The 19,332-nt window shown below is 35.1% G+C and overlaps 1 protein-coding gene across 2 annotated transcripts in view; it reads left to right on the plus strand.

Annotated features, from left to right (window-relative positions):
* The window catches only part of LOC106843213 (transmembrane protease serine 11C-like), a 62,219-nt gene that overhangs the window by 15,796 nt on the left and 27,091 nt on the right, over positions 1–19,332 (plus strand). For both annotated transcript variants that reach the window (XM_070506590.1, XM_014860159.2), the window contains exons 3-5: positions 615–733; positions 11,870–11,937; positions 15,761–15,924. In XM_070506590.1, the coding sequence (XP_070362691.1) occupies positions 615–733; positions 11,870–11,937; positions 15,761–15,924 (351 nt within the window). The remainder of the gene's footprint in view (positions 1–614; positions 734–11,869; positions 11,938–15,760; positions 15,925–19,332) is intronic.

Raw genomic sequence — 19,332 nt, forward strand, 5'->3', positions numbered from 1 at the left:
CCAGTCTTTAGAGTTGAGGGGTATGATGGGACCTGAGAAAGGTTACCAAAAAATGTAATTTCTACTACATTTGATGTGTTAAAATAGTACAGTCCAAACTAACGCTCAATTTTATCCTTTGCTTCACTCTTCTAAAGCTGTAGATTGAATTCTTAGTTCTATTTACTTAACTTGCAGTATTTATATGTCATACCTCATTTTACTTTCTCCTTTATTCATTTTCATTTCCTAGATACTTCATAAATGATAAAACCTAGGATCCACTGATTTCCCTAAATGTAATTTGTGGTGATCATAAAGACTAAGATAATTATCTACGCTTTAATATAATTTCTTCTCATAGTAAGATATCTTTCTCTAGATTGCCCAAACTTGAAAGCTGGCACATTGAATTCTTACATTAAAAATTCTGAATACATTCTTCCGTAAGACTAAAATTTAGTAAACATTTCTCTGTCAAAGTTATTACAACAATCACCAGTAATCAAAACTACTTAAATGTTGTTACCTGAAATTTCATCAGAGTATTCTATTTCCCATGATTTTCTAAAGAATATAAGCAGTTACATGATGAGCAAAGTGAGAACTATTTTTTTCTTTTCTCTCCTTCTTAGGGAAGACAACTTTCTATTATCACATCAGCTTTAAAGTCAATAACATTGACTATGACAGCAAGTTTGAAAAACCATATTCACAAGAATATACGGACCTAAATAAAAAGATAGTGTCTTTGGTAAGTTGAAATTTTTTTCTGTGCATTGTCTTTTTAAATGCTATGCTCCTAGAAGTACCAGAATCCTAACAATTACTTTCCAAGTTGGAAATGATTGATAATTTTACACTATTTCTTACCATTACCTTGGTTCTAGATTAGAATAGTCAGTCCTTTCAGAAAGTCAGTTAGAAAACATGTACAGGGAAAAAAACTGTAAGAGGGACACATTTTGAGAATACCAAAGAAAAGCCTAACATGTAAAAGACAATCAACAAATATTTCCAATGTATTAATAAACTAAATGAATAAAATATATCCACCTCCAAGATACCTGACCAAGGCCATGCTGATCCTGCTCCTAAACTACAAAGTCCTTCAGGAAGAGGAATGGCCAATGTAGAAGAGAACATATACACTAAAATAAAGATCATCTTGTAGCTCCTCAGTGTAGAATGAAAATTTTAAAATGTCTACTTAAGAACATGCTTTGTTTTAAGTTAAGCTTTACCTGACTAAAGACCTAACAAAGAGTCTTGATTGCCCCTTACATACAAGGTTCCTTTATCATAGATACCACTCTAATTAGCTCAAATAATTCTATCAACCAAACCAAACTCTGTCAAGAGCAGTGATGGCATCATTCATATTCCAGTTACTCAAGCAGATTTCTGACAGAACATGTTCAGAACTCATCATATATAACTAAAGCTTGAAGTCTTTCCAGAACATCCCACTACCTCCCAGTTTCTAATAAATTCAGTCTTTAAAAGTCTTGAAGTTGTTTTACCATTGCACCGAGAGTTACTATACAGAAAACGGAGAAAGAAAATCTCCAATTTCAGTTTAGATTTATGATAAAAAGAAAATGACAAGGAAGCAATTCAATACAATGGTTAAGAAATAGGATTTAGACTCAGAGTCCTTGTTTAATTCTAAATCTAGCTATTTACTAGCTGTGTGACTTGTACAAGTTACTTAATCTCTCAGAATATGTTTCTTCAACTAAAAATTAGATAAGTACCTATACTATAGGATTGTTATAGGCATTACATATGATGAAATATGTCATGATCTTAGCAGAAGTCCTATTATTCTGCAAGCCCTTAAAAAAAGATAGCCTAAGAAATAATTACCTAAAATAGGAACATAATATTCTTAGTAAATCTAAGTATAAAACAAAATTAATACATAACTTTAAAATAACTCCAAATATCCCACACTAAGAAAATAACCTTTTCTGCTATAAATTGAGATCAACTCATTCAAGTCAATTAACCTATGTTTACTTCACAAGTGAATATTCTAAAACTATCAGTCTTATCATTTATCATATCATCTTAGTTGATCAACCACCAATCCTGAACATCTTGCTTCAGACTCCTTATCAGCCCTTATTTTCATTTGCTAACTCATCTGCATTAAAACAGTCACCAGATATTTCTCATACCTTTTCATTTACAAGCATCAGAGTGCCTGCTTTTACATGCCATTCTTTCTATTTTCATTTAATACAATGCTCCATGTATTATAATTGTTACTATGTACGCAACACTCATAAGTACAACACTGGTGATAATAGCATTTACCAAATGGAGCTGTGAATCATTAAACAAATTTAGCTATTAGTCATTATTATAATACCTACAGCCTATTTTTCTTTTTCTGATTTCCATTAAATAATTCTTGTGATGATTCACTCTAAAAAGAGGAAAGAAAGTGGACAAAGAGAGATGCTGCTTTACTGTGAATTATAGTTTCTTTAACTACAGAGGATAGGCCTTCATGGGGAACACCTTCATGTTTTAGATATGTGGTTTTCTAGTGAGCAACTCAAAAGAAATCTCTATGTCATTTCTTATTTTTTCGTAGCTCCCAGCAAATATGATGTCCCATTACGGTGAATAGAAATTCTACAAATTAGGAGTGGAGCAATACCTTAACAATAAAATTAGCTCTAGTAATTGTCAGCACTGGTCTAAGCACTTCATGCATTAATTTATTTGATCCTCACAACATTCCAATTTTTCATATGAGGAAACTGAGGCTCTAAGAGGTTAACTTAACCAAAGTCATATTGCAAGTATGCTTACAAGTTTTTTATGATCTATTGTCCTAAAATTAAAGAGCATGCAAATATTATACAATCTTGAAACCATCTCAGATTACATCTACTTCCAAATTCTATGTGTTTTTCACATACAAATTCATTGGATTATAGATGACCAAAATGATACCAGATATGTGTAAGGTACCCAAGATTATCCATACAAAACAGGCTGGCTGAGCTCATACATCAAACCACTTACCAGAATGTCTAAGAGGAGGGGGCATCTTCGGTCACCATATAACCAAGGCATTTGTCAAGTAATAAATTTTTCCCTGAGCTAATCTGAACCTGGTATGAACATATCACCTTTAGGTATATGCCTCTCTTTGGGGCAGCATATCAAATGACAGACTATCTATAGAATTTATCAAGATTAGACATATATAATTTTCAAAAGATAGTAAAGTGAAAGACAATATTCAGGATTCCTGTTTCATCTAATATGGGTTTGCAACATTTTGGTTTCAGTAAAAAGGATGTGAGCGTTCATCCAGTTTCCTACCCTTCAAAACATATCAGAAAACTAAAATTCCAGCAGTAGTCTAAATTCAAGATTACTGTACTCTCTAATCCAGACTATTTTTAAAACAAAAATACTTATCTGATGTATTATTAAATGGAAATCATTGTACATTAATTTTCTAGCCATGAAGGAATTAAGATCCAAAGTTTATCAAAAAATGCAGCCAACATTACAGAGCTATTATTCACATTTCAAATGATATGAAAAAAACTAACAAAAATTACTGATGTACTAGTTTTCTGTAGTTGGAAAACAAGCACAGAAGAAATAAATACTAGACACTCAGGATGTCTGTAGACATGGAGGGGGGTGGTTACTGTAAGATAGCAGAAGGAACCATAGACCCAACTTTCACTCCATATCTGAGAGTACCAGACTAGCAAACATGTGCTATCGAAAGGAGAGAGGAGGATGGAGTGAGGTAAAGAAGTTGGGAAAAGTAGAAATTAAACCCACCTCGTATGAAAAAGAAAGATGTGGATTTTGTGATATGTGTCTCTTTTGATACAAATTTCCAATATTGTTCTTCCTTATATTTGGGAAAATACTTAGTTCTGAAATCTCTGCTTAAAGCCCTGCCCAATAGTCCTAAATGGGTTTCTGAAACTTGGCATTTGATTTCAGGTCAAATATCTGACAACCCTTTTCCTACTGGGTGTGCCAAGAGACTGAGCTTCTTAAAAATAGGAATTGCATGAGTGATACTGGAAAAATTCCCATAACTCCACCTTACAGCTTTTTGGAACACCCTAAGACTAAAGCTACTATTCACTCTAAGAATGTCAGGCTTTGGTATTATTTAAGGTGTACGACAACCTTCTCAGCTATTGTGAGGCTTGGGAAGATGAATACAATCAAAAAAGAGATGAAGAAATTAGGGACATTAGAACAAAGTATGAATAGCTAGTGTTTGAAAAAGTGAACAATAACTAAAAGCATTACGAGTTTAGCTATACTTTGGTTTGGAGACAGTGCCAGATCAAAAAAAGATTCTATATCATCAATTTATCCACACTTTATTAAACAAATATTATATGCTAGGGTTAGATTTCTGAGTTTATATTGAAGCTCATTTTAAAAAGGAAAAGTATCATTTAGCAGTCCTCATTTTTGGCCCTTAGTCTAGTCTCTTTCCCTACTTTCAGTTCATGATATTCCCATTCTTCCACTCACCTAGTCCTTATATCTTAAAGTCAATTTTGACCCCTTCTTCTGCATTAACTAAGCATTTACCAAATTTTATTAATTATTCCTTCAAAGTGTTTCTAGCCTGATTTCCAAGGCAAGATTGCTGAATAAAAATAAGCATGTATCCCTCATTCTCTCCTTAAATCTCACGGAAATAGAAGAAAAATAAAAACAACCCAATGTGCCTAAAAATGACAGAAGTCTTGCCATCAATGGACTAAAAGAGTGGAGAGTTTCTAGAAGATAGAAACTAGAGCTGTGTTTAAGTGTAAAATCTCAGCAACACTGTTGCTGACAGATGCACAACCCCCTGGAGGTAAAGCATGAGCCTCCAAAAGAGTAAGTCTTCCCCACAGAAACTGGGAATGAACCCAAGATCAGAGACAGTGATGATCATGAAAGAAGGCCAGATGTGAGCAATAAATTAAAATTAATTAAGGAACTAATTATTCTTACAGGAAATAAGATATAAATTAATTTAAAGGACTAAATCAAACATTCTACTAGAATTTCACACCAACATAATAAGAAAAGGAAATAATATATATATATATTGAAAAGAATGGAAAAAAGGACGTTATTTACAGACCATATTACTATACACTTATAATATTCAAGAGACTCAATTGAAAAATTACTGGAAGCAATGATAGAGTTTTGTAAGGTGGCCAAATACCAGACCAATACATAAAAGTAATAGCTTTCTTAATCATCAAAAATAACGGAATATAAAAATCATTATTTTTTAAGTGCCATTTAATAGCAACAAAAAGTATAAAATACACATATATAACCTTAACACAAATTGTATAAAACCTATATGAATAAAACTATAAAATTTCACTAAACAACATAAAATAAATAGAAAAAAAAGCATGTTCCTGTAAGGGAAGACTCACTATTTTAATTATATCAATCCTGTCCAAATTAATCCGTAAATTCAGTACAATCCTTTAGTTTATGATAAAGATGTTTACTTCAAGTTCAATAAATAGTGTTGGGACAATAAGCTAGCCAGCTGAAAATATAGGAAGTAATGCTACTCGTGTTTCTGGCATAATCACTCGATAACATAAGTAGTTAGCTTGTAAAAGGTTCTGTTTACTTAATTGAAGAATAGGACTGGTTAAGATTATTTTTCAGGTCATTTATAGATTTAAAATTCCATGAATCTGCGGACTTATTACTATCAATTCTAGGATGCTATTATCTAACCACTCCAACCCAAAATGTTCTCCATGTCTCTGAACACCTACAGAAACCACAGTCTGGGATATTAATTTTGTCACTTACTGTGTCTTTTATTTGCAGCTACAGGTATGCTCCTGTATCTCTTGCCCCAAGTGTCTCCTCAAGGACAGAGACAAGTCAGTATGAGTATATTCAAATAATATTTAAAAAAAAGAAAAAGAAGACAAAAGTCAGGGGAGAGGGAGTTAAGAAGTAGAGAGACAAGGAAAATGATGAACAGCTTATAGAGAAGGAGGTAGATTTATGAATCACCAGAAATATGTCTGCAACCTGAGAGTTAAAGTTAGAATTATTGTGAGCAGATAAGTACCTATATTATTCTCTCTTTCAGTATGATTCTCTTTTCCATAGGAAACAAGATACTGTAATACTATTGCTCTCCTAGTTTGCGCTACAATATTTCATGGTCTTTTCTTCAGAGATATCATTAGCTAGCTCACACACCATCATGTTCTAAAAACATTGCTCTTGACTCTGTGTTCTCCAGCATCATTTCCCTGCTCCCTTTGTCAGTAAAATTTTGTTGAAAGAGTTGGATATGTTTGCTGTTTCCACCTCTTTATCAACTGTTCTTACCTTAATTCAGTGCAGCTGGAATTCCTTTCTCTCCACCCCATTAAACTACTCTTACAGAGGTCACCAAAGCCCTGACTGTTGCCAAATCCAAAGGTCACTCCTCACTTTAACTTCTCATCTTTACTTTTCTCCCTTCCTGAAAGCTTTTCTCTCTTTGTTTTCCGGGACCTCTCCCTCTCCATATTTTCTTCATCTCTAGCTCCCTTTCCCAGCTGCCTTTGCTGGTTCTTTATCATCTGCAGAGCTCTAGATATAGTTCTCCACTGCAGTGTCCAGAGTCGTCCCCGACCCCCAACTCCCTTCTCCATCTTTCCCATTCCTTCTATCTTCTCCTCTCTTCTCTATCTATACTCCCTCTAACAAACTCACCCAACCTTTCTGTTTAAATGCCATCTACAATGATGACTCCCAAAAGAGAACACTTTCTTGATCTTCACCCCAAGACTTATTCCCCACCCACAGTCTTACCCATCTCAGTAAACAACACCAAAATTAACCCAGTTGCTCAACCTAAAAACTTAACAAAGGAATTCTCCTCTCAACCAACAAATCAGCATTCTATTGGATCCATCACCAAAATATAGCTTTAATATCCTTAACTGCAGCCCTTTCATCTTTCTTGCTTTAACTCCTACAATTGCCTCCTAAGTGGGTTCTTTGCTTTCACCTAATCTCCCTATAATCTGCTCTCCACACAGTAGCTAAAGTGATTTTTTTAAAAATGAAAATCAAATCACATCACTCACCAGCTTAAAAACCTTCCAAAGACTTTCAAGTTCACTCATATTTATATAAAGATATAAACATTAAAAATAAAAAGTACAAAACATGCATAAATGGAGGAAGAGGATCAAAACATACAAAATGATTTTTTTAAGTACAGATTTCTTTTTTCTTTTATGCTTATTTTTCTCCATTCCCCCTCTCCCTTTCCACATATCCCCCAAACTCTACCTCAAAATAATCTGTATTAACAGAATAGTGTGTATCCTTCCTTATTTTCCTCCTTGATTGTATTAACGTATATAGAAAAACAAAAGACATAGGGGTGCTTGTCAGTATTTTACCAAAATGGGTTCACATTATACACAATTTTATAAAACTTGTTTGCTTTTCTCAGCAGTATCTCACAGAAATTCGTCCAAGTCAATATAAAGGTCTAATGTATTTTTTTCAATGACCGCGTAATATTCTTTAGTGTGGATGTAGCACCATATATTCAATCCTTCCCAATTTATAGGCATTTACTTTGTTGCCAGGTTTTGAATAATATAACCAACATTACAAAAAATATCCTGCTACTTACATCCTTATATTGATATACATTTAAATGGTTTCTAGACTGATTTCTTAATCAAATGCGGATTTTAATTTTAAGAACTGTTGCCAGACTGCTTTCCAAAGAGTTGAAATACTTCACATTTCCACTAGTAGTGTATTTGAGTACTCTTCCTGCATCCCCAACAACAGGTACATTCACACTTTTTACTTTGTGTTGGTTTAATAAATGTATATCATTGTTACTTTAATTTGCATTTCCCTGACTACTGGTGAGGTTGAGATCTTTTTCTCTACATGATGCCCATTGGGTTTGCTCATGTGTGAATTTCCCATTCACATCCTTTGCTAGTATTTCTTTTGAGTTGTATGTCTTATCCTTGTCAACTTGTAAAAATCTCTGTAAATTACAGATGTTAATACTTTCTCTATTGTTTGCATGAAAGTATCTTCCCAAATGTACTTTTTACCATCTGACTATTTACGTGGTCTTATGTCTACTTTATTTTTAATTTTCTGAATTTTCTGTCTTGATTGAAATGATTTCCCCAGCCCATAGAATAAGTGTATTCAGTTTCCTAGGGAGCTTCCGCACCCCCCCCCCCGACTTTTAAGTCTTTCTCTATATGGAAATAGCTTTAGTAAAAGATAGGGTATTTTCTTTCAGGTATAGATAGCCAGTTGAGCTGGCACTATTTATTAAGTAATCCAGCCTATCACAATGATTTAAAATGCCATCCCTGTTATATCCTAAATCCCCATATATTCTACGACCTATTTTTGGATTCTATATTGAGTTCCATATTAATTGTATTGTATTTCCTTCTCATAGCATCATTTTCAATAGTCTTTCATCCCTTCATTTGCAAGTATGATTCTTTCAAATAATAGATAACTGTTTTGTTTTTGAATGCAACTTGACAGATTCTTTAAGGACAAAATTTTGTCTATTCTCATTAATTGTAACAAGTAATATACGTGATTTTATTTCTCCAGTTTGCTTTAAGGAAATAAAATATTTTATTTTTTTTGCTTTCTTTTCCTTATTTTTGCTGATTTAAATTGTTTTTCATTCTATTTTTTTCTTTTGAAAATTTCAATATACTTAGTTAATAGTTATCCTTCCTAAAACTCAAAATTAGATGCTATTTTTCCACTATTATGAAAAAAAATTATTAGCCCCATCAAAACATCATTTTCCTTCCCTAACCCTCAACCCAAGAAGAGAAAACCTTAAACATATTTTCACTTCTGTCCTCTTCCTTTTCCATTCCACACTCCTGATAAGGCTTTTTAAGACTTTTATTTCCCCTCCCTCCTCGGCCCTCCTTTCCTATTCCTATTAACTAGATTTTGCTGAGATAGTACCTCAAGTTCTAACCTATTATTAGGATGTTTCTTAAAGTATGTGGCTTCTACTGCAAGCATTTAAATTATACATTCACTGTATTGAACTCACACACACCCAAATTTCATTGCTCACCATTTATTTCCTCTCCTCTTCATATTTCCTTCTATTGAAATCTCAATTCTGATTTACATCTTGCTTTACTAGTAAGAGTCCTTAGTCATGTATTTTTCTCAGTTGTGATATGTGAATGATATTATTATTAAATCCTTGAACATTCATAAGTATCTTTCCTTTACTCTAACTTGAGATTATATCTTGACTGGGAATAGGATTGTTGAATTGTCAGTTTTTTCTCTCAGAGTATGAGGATATTATTCCACCAGCTTCCAACTTCAAATGTTAGTGATGAAATATCTGATTATATTTCTTCTATCAATGTATTTTTTCTTCTATATGAAAATTTGTAGAAATTTTTCTTCATATCTAAAATTCAAAAGTATTCCCCAGATACATCAAACCTGCCTGAAACTCAGTCTACCCCTTTGAATCTGCAGAATTTGGTCTTTATTTAATTCAGAACCATTTGCTCCCATTATTTATTATTATTTTTTCCTCCATCTCTTTCTTTTTCTCTTTCAAACTTCTATTATTTATAGCCACTTCTCCTGGAATTATGCTCTATTTTGTTTCTTTTCACTCATTTTTTTCTTCTTTTTAAATTTTACTATTTTAAGGCGTTTATTCTATTTGGCATTCCAGGCCACAAATTTGGATCTCAAGAGTGACAGTCATCTTTTTAAATTGACTTATTAAATTTATTAACTTGAAAATCGTGGGTTTTAGTACCACATAGTCTTTCTTGCTATGCCTGAGTGTTCTCATGTGTGCTTTTTTGCCATTGTTGTTTAGGTGGCTATCTGTTTCCTCCAAAAGTTTTGTTTTGATGAGCACCTGATGTGTTTTATTTCCTTTCTCTGGCTGCTTGTCTCCTTTATTTGTGTTATCATTTTTCCTTCTTGGCTTAATGGGACCACTGTCTTGTTGGCAGTTCTATAAGATGGAAGGTGATATGTTCATAAATTTTGTAGGCTGAAGTTGTGCAGCAGGCATTCTACCTCTTCATACCAAGGCCACAGGAGGGAGTCTTCCAGCTCCCCATTTTCTGCCCACTACTAGCCTAGCCTCAGGAGCAAGGAGGCTTCAGCCCTCCTTTTCAATTCCTTCTTGGACTTTCTGGGGCCATGGAAACCCACTCACGTGGCCCAGTGTCAACTCTATCCCTGGCCTTCCACAAACCTCTGTTGGCCAGGCTCTTCCCAGGGCTTGTTGTGATTCTATTCTTGCACAGGGCTCTCAGACTGTTCTCTTGGTTCTTCTCTGATCCATGAAAAAGGTAATTCCTGATCACTTCCCTGATTCCAGGACTCCCATAAAACCCAATCCCACTTTACCCCAGGAAAGGTAGATATATTGGAATTGGGAATAGAAGAAAAATACAGTACAGTTAGTTACCATCTTGTCAGGATTTTTCCATTCACTATATTTAGGAATAACAGCCAAACCCTTTACCATGGCCAAGAAGGCTCTCTGTAATCTCATCCCCATCTACCTGGGCAACCTCAATTTATATACTCTCTCCCTCGCTCACTTTACTTGAGTCACAACAGCTTCACTTCTGTCCCACAAACATACCAATCTCATTCTTACCTAGGACCATAGCAGCTGCTATTCCTTCTCCTCTGGATTCTCAACTTTTCATCTTTTAGGTCTCATTCAAATGTCACCTCTTCAAAGAGGCCTTATTTGGTCATTCAAATACTGTTTCCTGAATCACTCCATCATACTACTTTACTTTACATTTTTTATATCACCTAACACTGTTTCAGATTATCATATTTATATATTCCTTTCTTAGTCTGCTTACTGTTTCCTCCATTGTATCTCCAAGAAAGTATGGCTCTATCTAATTTGATCATAGTTTTACTTCAATATATATTTATTGAATAAGTTAACACATTTCAATTGCTTTGGAGCAAGAGGAAAAATATAAATTAAATCTTTGCAATTCCAATAATGAGTCACTGTTTTTGAAGGTCTGTCTTTACCAAAGTAAAAGTCATGGGCAGTGCAATTTGTTGTCTGGTGCTCTATAAAGGTCCTACTGTGGGAAATCATTTATTAGGTGGAGATCAGGAGCAGTTGAGAAAATAATTCTTATATAAAATTTCTCTAAAAGGTTTCTATGTATCCCACTTTGAACTCATCAGTAGCATATAATTGAAAGAGCAGAGAAAATACTTTGCAGTCCAGGCATGAAAGGGGGTTGCCATAGTACAAAATTAAAAAAAAGAAAAGAAACAGCTCCTCCTTCTGGGGACATTTCTGTTAAGTTTTATGGCAATGATGTTCAATAAAAGGCTGAACATGGAAGACAAACTCTATCAGTTGGTCCTTTGAATTCACCTCTTCAAAATAAATATTCTGCCCTATCATGCTACTGTTAGAAAGCAAATATTTTTGCCTCACCTTGCCACACAATTTATTGATTTAAGAACAGTTGTGAATGAATTGAGCTAGTATAAAGACAATTTTCAAAAAGACATGTTTAACACACATTGCATCATTTTATTAAATGGGTCACAATCTAGAGAAATTTTAACCCTATGTATTTGACCATATTAAGGAATTATTTAATTCCTAGAATGTGGGCAGTAGTAAAAAGAAACTGGTTGGCAATTTACCGATAACTAGTGAAGCTGAATGATGGGTACATGGGGTTTGTTATACTATTCTATTTGCTTTTGTATATATTTGAAGTTCTTCACAATGAAAACTTAAAAAAAGAAAACATAAGTCATTATTCATTTCCTTTTTTAACAGATAAATGAAACATTTCATGGATCAAAACTGAGAAGACAGTATGTCAAATCTCAAGTTGTCCAAGTAAGGTATGTAATAGCCTGAGAGGCACAGAGAAAAAACATTTGCCCCTTGCCTTCATATCTCATACTCAACAGAACATCTTTGTTTGGTATACATTTGGAAGACTGAAATAAATTTGAATTTGGAGTTTCAAAACCACTAGCATTTTCAAATGTGAAAGAAGGTATTGAAGGTCTATTGGAAAATTATTAAATTAGAACCAAGAATTGTGGCTAATTGTGAATATTAAGGAAAGGTTAAATGGATTTGTTTTTTATTTGAGGGCACAAAGTCAAAAAAGCAAATCTAAAATCAGGAGATAATTTCAACATAAGACTAGAATGGGTAAAATGAGAGCCATGTACAGAATGTCTGACCCAGGAGTGGCAAACTTGTAGCTAATGGGCCAAATCTAGCTTAGAATTGTGGGTTAAAAGCAAAAGTTGGAAAATTTCACATAAAAAACAGAATTTTCAGAATGTGTTGAAAAATCAAAAGATCTGACAATTCAGGGCCCACATTCCCACATGGTAACAACAGGCTAAAACTGAGGCTGAACAGTTTGCAGCAGTCCCTAATACTCACACAATGTGTGCATACGTACTTATACCCAACTAGCTTCACTCTTTGCCTTACCTCCCCGGCCCCTCTAGAAATCCAATTCTACAGCTATTGTCTAACAGTGAAGGCATTGATCCAAACATTGGAATCTGCCTCTCCCTAAAGCTAGAACTTATGCTATTTTATTTTCTTGGGTTTTTTTTTAAAAAATCCATGCTCTTAACTTGTACCCCCGGAGAACTTTATTTAACCTGATAACAAACCTGTATGATATGTATATATTACTTTTATATTTTATAGCTAAGGAAACTGAAGCAAAGGTAGGTTAAGTGACTTGCTAAGGTCACACATTTAATAAATAATAAAGGTATAGTTTGAATTCAAGCAGCCTTGTCTAGATTAGTGCATCAACTTGTCTAATTGTCATCTTTCACTTCTGCTCCACTACAATCCATTCTACACACAGCAATCAAAATGAATTGGAAGAGCACATTGTCCCCCTACTTAATATCCTCTGACAGTTTCTCACAAATTCCAAACTCCTTATATAGCCCACATGACTCTACCTGATCTGGCCCTGCCTCTGACCTCATCTCATGCCATCGTCCTCACTTATGACTTTATATCCACACTGACCTGCTATTATTCTTCCAATAAACATGCCAAATTTTTCCCAAAACAGGGCTTTCAAAGCATAAATTGCACCAGACAACATTAAACAGACAAGGAAGACTTTATTGAAGGCTACTGCAATAGGGTACAGATGCTAGAACTAAGTCTTAACTCCCTGAAAACAAAGGGTACTAGGGTTTTTAAAGGCTGGGGTGAGAGAAAGATCTTAGGCCATCTGTGTTTGATAATTGGCTTTGCCAAAGAGAAATAAACTGCTCATATCTTCATGACAGGAGGTAGTTTTACAACTTGAAGCAAGGTGCCCACCAAAGTGAAGCTTCCACCTTCCCACGGAAATTGAGAGAGAGAGGCACTATTTCCTTTGACGGTTACATTTCAAAAAGATGGCTTCCAGGTCCTTGAGACAGACATTTCTGGGGTTGTAAAACTGACAAAAGACTTAAAGATTTACAGATAGTTCAAAGGAGAAGAGAAAGAATTTACAATTACAAATTTTCTAAAGGAAATGTTCTAAGAAAAGGAAAATCAGTGGCCTAGAGTCAGGAGAAAGCCATCTAATGCTGAATAAAACTGAAGGAAATGTTAAGGCTATCTTGGTCAGGGCCTTTGCACTTGATGTTCCTTCTTTCTAGAACATTCCTTTCCCAGATTTTAGCATGACTCACTCCTTCTTGTCATTAGGATCTCACTTCAAAGAGGTCTTCTCTGAAGCTGTCTATAATGTTTCCACCTCTACCCTTCAAGACATTGCTCTATTTTCTTCATAGCACTTACCTTGAAGATTATTTTATTTCTTTGTTTTCTTGTTTATCTATCTCTTCTGCTAGTATGAGAGCAGGGACCTTGTGATCTTATACCCTGATAGCTGATGTAGCTCTGGTACCTAGAACTCTGTCTGTCATATTGCCTGAACTCATAAACATTTGTTAAATGAATGGATGAATTGAAAGTTCAGGAATGGGGAAAGGAAAACTGCTTGTGGCAAAGAATTACAGGCATTTGTTATATCAAACTGAAGATTATTTTATGAGTCAAGAGGATGTTAAATTAAAATAACTTTTAGTTCATATCTTCAGTAGAAAAGAGGATCATATGACCCTAATGATGTCATATTAAGAATCCATATGTTGGGGCCAACCCAGTGGCACAGTGATTAAGTTCACATGCTCCACTTCGGTGGCCTAGGTTTCACAGGTTCAGATCTTCAGCACAGACCTACATACCACTCATCAAGCCATGCTGTGGTGGAGTCCCACATACAAAATGGAGAAAGATTGGCACAGATGCTAGCTCAGCAACAATCTTCCTCAAGCCAAAAGAGGAAGATTGGCTACAGATGTTAGCTCAGGGCCATTCTTCCTCAAAAACAAAAAAAGAATCTATATGTCTATATTTAGTTTAGTTTTAGATTGTTATCTGACCCAGGAGAAAAGTTCAGAGTGGCATCCATGATTAGACAAAATCTTTAAAATAAACAGAGTAATATGACATGTCCTTGTCTATTCCATAAGAAGTAAAGGATCAACAAGATCAACAAGAATAGATTAGCATTGCACCTGCATAAAAGCAGAAGAGGTGAGAGTACTTAGTAAATTGACATGTAATTACTAAAGACTTAATACAAAGGAAATAAAGATAACACATGTATAGTGCTCAAAGGAAAAGCATCTGGTGTACCTACATCGTAAAACAAAGTAATGAGTGATATAGAAATTAGCTAACCCATTTATTTAGAATTATCCTGTAAAAAAATAATTGAAATAATGAGGCTTTATAATCAATCAGAAAATCTTGGAACTTGGCCATGGTTTTCATTTTTGTTCATGAATGTTATGAAGGTTTGGGAGTGTATGTTTTCAGGCACTTTCTTGAGGCACATAGAGCTCTGGGGTTGTTGTGGATTTTCAAATGCACAACTGCAGAGAAATGCCTAGGAAGAGGTGAGGAGGCACAGAAACAGAGAGTAGAACAGAGGAGACATTCCCTCAAGTCAGTAGTAGTTACTCCCTTTTAAAACTTCTGGTTTATGCATTTGCATCTTCAAGTCAGAATTACAAATAAATTAAATCCAGTCTAACATTTTTGGTCAGTCATGATTTCCACCAGATGAGAGAGAACTGGCCCACTATTGCAAATTGTGCCTCCAATAAAAAAAATAAAAATTAAAAATAAAGATAATAAATGATTCACCTTACCTATTACATTTCGTTATTTACTCTTGGCCCTTCCCACAGAGATCATAGTGGATTTAACACACAGATACAGTTATACTAATAAGTAATTTTTGTACAGCTCTCTGAAATTTTCAAAATATCTCTATATACATTATCTTATATGGTGTTTATAATAACCCAGTAAATAGTATTATCATCTCCACCATAGAGATGAGGAAATTTAAGTACAGAGAGTGCCAACAGCTTGCTGTAGTCAAGGAGTTGGCAAACAATGAATGTAGAATACAAACCCAGTTCCTCTGAGTCTAAATTACCCTTTATTTACTGTTCACTATGTCCATAAAGTGCCATTTCCACTGCCTTGGGAGGAACTGGAATAGCTGCCAGGAGCTCTGCTTAACAAAGGATAGAATGACTCAACTAAGAGTGATCGAGGCTCAGTAATAAAAGCATAATTTATTTGTCTGCTTCTGTTCTGCAGCCCAGCCAAAGGGAAAGTAATTATACATGCCATGCTGAAATTTGAATCCTGTTGTAAAAATAATGCAGGAAAATTTTGGGATAGAACTGAAACCATTTTACGTCAGAAGCTAAAGGGTGAAACTGGGTCTTTTTGTATAGATTCTTCTTCATTCAAATTTTCAGGTAAGCCTTTTCATGTATGGTAGAAAACAGTTTTCATCTTTAATTTGAACGTGTTTTTTTGTTGTGCAAATGAAAACCACACTTCTTTCTTTAAATATCATTTCATAGAGAATGATAATTTTTTTCAACCACTGTTAAAGTAATCAAGGTTCATATTAATCAATTTCCTGATATAATCTCATCCTTCTATCCTTGGGACTAAACCTTAATTGATGAGTTTAAAAAAAAAGTAATGAGGGTCCCAAATAATGTCTTTGCAAAACAAGGCAGCCTTAAACTCTTAAATCTTGTGGCTTGTTCTGTGGGTCATGATTTCTCCCTCAATTCTTTTGGATGTCTCAAGAATCTAGACTCCTAAATTCCAGAATTGAGTTTGAATCTCTTTAACATCAAACTTACTTCTTGATAGGCCTTTAGTGGACTTTGCCTCTCTCACTCTTACGTACAATCTAGTTCTCATTCTTGGTCATCTAAAAATATTGTGAAAGACAGCTTCTAAAAGGTAGGGACAAATATCCCTCCATTCTCAGGATAATGAGCATCTCTCTGGCCTTGATAAAAGTACAGCCAATGCCTGGCACAGCTAATCTAGGCTATCAGTTCTCTGCTACAGCAAATTTGACCAAGGGCCGAAAAGCATCTCTACCCCTACAGCAAGGACTAAAAGGACTAATGTTTATGAAAAAAAAATCTAGGCCAAGGGTTTATTTGCTTGGAACATCAAAAGGATCAAAAAGCAAAACTTAAACATGCTTCTCCTGGATAAGAAGCCATCATGTTGTTGAAATGTGACTCTCTTCGGGTTATATTAGATGCTTTCTCTTAGAATCTTCCTTCTCACACAGGTATGTGTGGTAACCACGAAAGAACACAGACAAATAAAGCAGCTCTCCAATTTATAGAGAATTTGCCACCGAAGATATATTTTGGAAACTTCTCTGCTAAAAACATGAACTCACATAGTAAAGAAAAAGCATTATATTACCAGTATTCCTCCAAACTTTAAGAACACTATGTAGGAGCCCAGGAAAACAGACTTTCTGGGGGTCTTTTCCAGACTTTCGATTTTTCTCAGTAGTTTTATTTGCTACAGTGCCATCCTACAATTTTCTGAAAAGCAGTGACCATTAAGTGTAATGCACTTAAGTAAGGATGGATGGTACTTTGGTATTGTCTTAGCCTCTGACTGTTGCTTAGAAACTCCCTTTCCCTCCTTTTTCACCTCTCATAAGAAGCTAGATGCCTTGTGACAGTGACTGGGGCTCCCAGGAGCAGGATCAAACCCAGCAGCCAACTGGGCCAGTCCTCCAAAACCACAATGAAATGGGTTGACACAAAGCTCTTACTGATTCAAGATGGCTCTTACTGAAAGGGATTGTGAATCTTCACTGGTCACCACATAAATGGGTCTCTGGCTTAGGGAGCTAGGAAAAGCTTACTTAGGTAGTCAAGGTTGCTGTCACAGCATCTTATTGAACAGCCTGACCGTCTTATGTTGCCGGTTTAGTTCAGTTGCTTAGAGCATGCTCCTAAGTACATCAAGGTTGTGCACTTCATTTTCATACAAGCTGCTTAACAGAGAGGAAAAAGGCACTACTTCCTACAGCTGTGACTTGGACATTATTGGCCAGTGCTATTAGTTACAATGAATGGCCAAATACAGCACCAGTAATTATTGTTCTTAGAAAGAGACAATATAGCCTAATGGTTAAGGTCACGGGTCCTACTATGAGATTTGAATCCCAAGTCCTCTACATACTAGCTATGTGACTTTGGAAAAACTACTTAACATTTCTGTGCCTCAGTCTAACCTTCTCACCACGAGAATGATGATAGCAATAAAAAATACAACAGGGGCCAGCCCTGTGCCTAGCGGTTAAAGTTCTGCCCCCTCCGCTTCAGCAGCCTGGGTTCATGGGTTCAGATCCTGGGTGCAGACCTACTCTACTCATCAGCCATGCTGTGGAGGCATCCCACATTCAAAATAGAAGATGATTGGCACAGATGTTAGCTCAAGTCTAATCTTCCTCAAACAAACAAAAAAAGGAGGAAGGTTGGCAACGGATGTTAGCTCAGAGTGAAACCTCCTCTCCAAAAAAAAACTTCCTATGGTTGCTGTGAGTATTTCAAAGACCTAATACATATAAAATGCTTTACAAAACAGGATTAGTACAGAGTAAGTATCATTAATTGTTAAGTTATTATCAGGAGTCAAAAAACACTCAAAATGTATGTCCTGTGGATTGCACATTTGCAAGTCAACTATATATATATATACATATATATGACCACTATTACATATAACATACTATTATTTTTATTAATATTCCTTCCCCTACCCTCCCCCAAACCCCAATTTCAGGCTGCACTATGGGGGAGGGGGAAGGAACTGGAGGTTTTCCCAAGGGAGAATGACCTCCCAAAGCACTAGTGCAGTAAGGGCATTCTGCCTCCCCATTCCTAAACCCCCACCCCAAACAAATCACTTTATCTAACAGAGCCTTAGCTTCTTCATCTTTAAAAAGATTATGGTTTACATACCTCATGGCAGTTTTTTCTGGAAAAAACAAAGCACATACATCTAAAGCCCTTAGCACAGTGCCTGGGATGGAGCAGTCACTCAAATAGTAACCAAGATAGACTTTCTTCTCTATATACACTATGCAAAGGAATATTTTCCCAGCATCGTGGTTATTCTTTTGATAACTGTGTACTTGGATGCTCACTGTGCAGCCAACTGAATCTTAGGAAACGTATCTGTGTGCTTTTTATATACGGATTTAAGCAGGGCAATAGCCCATTTAAAGAGATTCCACGAGCCTCAGGGATGACGTAAATCAGCGGCATGTGAACCGAGGGATAAAAATTACTGCTCTTATAGAAATAGAAAGTTAACCAACTAAAATACCCATTAACATTTCAGCATTTAATAACTCCACCTACCACAGGAAAATTGATTTATTTAACTCTTAGTTATAATACTAAATCACTACCAAGAAAAGTTTAAAATCATCTATTATTGGCTTAATATATTTATTCATTTAATCAACAAATACTGACTGAATACTGACTATGGCCCAGGAAATTTAGATAAAATTCTAACTTACTAGTTATTTTTGGTTTATGATAATATTAAATTCATTTTCTTTTCCTATGCACATATCAAATGATACTAAAATGAGAATCCATAAAGGGTATTGTTTGATAATTCTTTAAAAATTTGCCATGGATCATCACAACTAAAAATAAAAATCTCACAGAATTTCTGCCTAGAATTTGTATTCTCCATAACTGCCATGTATGTTATGTAGCCCAGATCAATGGCAAAATCAGGAATAGTGAAAATGGGTTACTGGTTTCTGGTCCAGATCAAATGCATGAAAATTCATGGCACAGTGGACATTTAGA

This window comes from Equus asinus, chromosome 3, assembly GCF_041296235.1.
Source record: "Equus asinus isolate D_3611 breed Donkey chromosome 3, EquAss-T2T_v2, whole genome shotgun sequence".
Taxonomy (NCBI): Eukaryota; Metazoa; Chordata; class Mammalia; order Perissodactyla; family Equidae; genus Equus; species Equus asinus.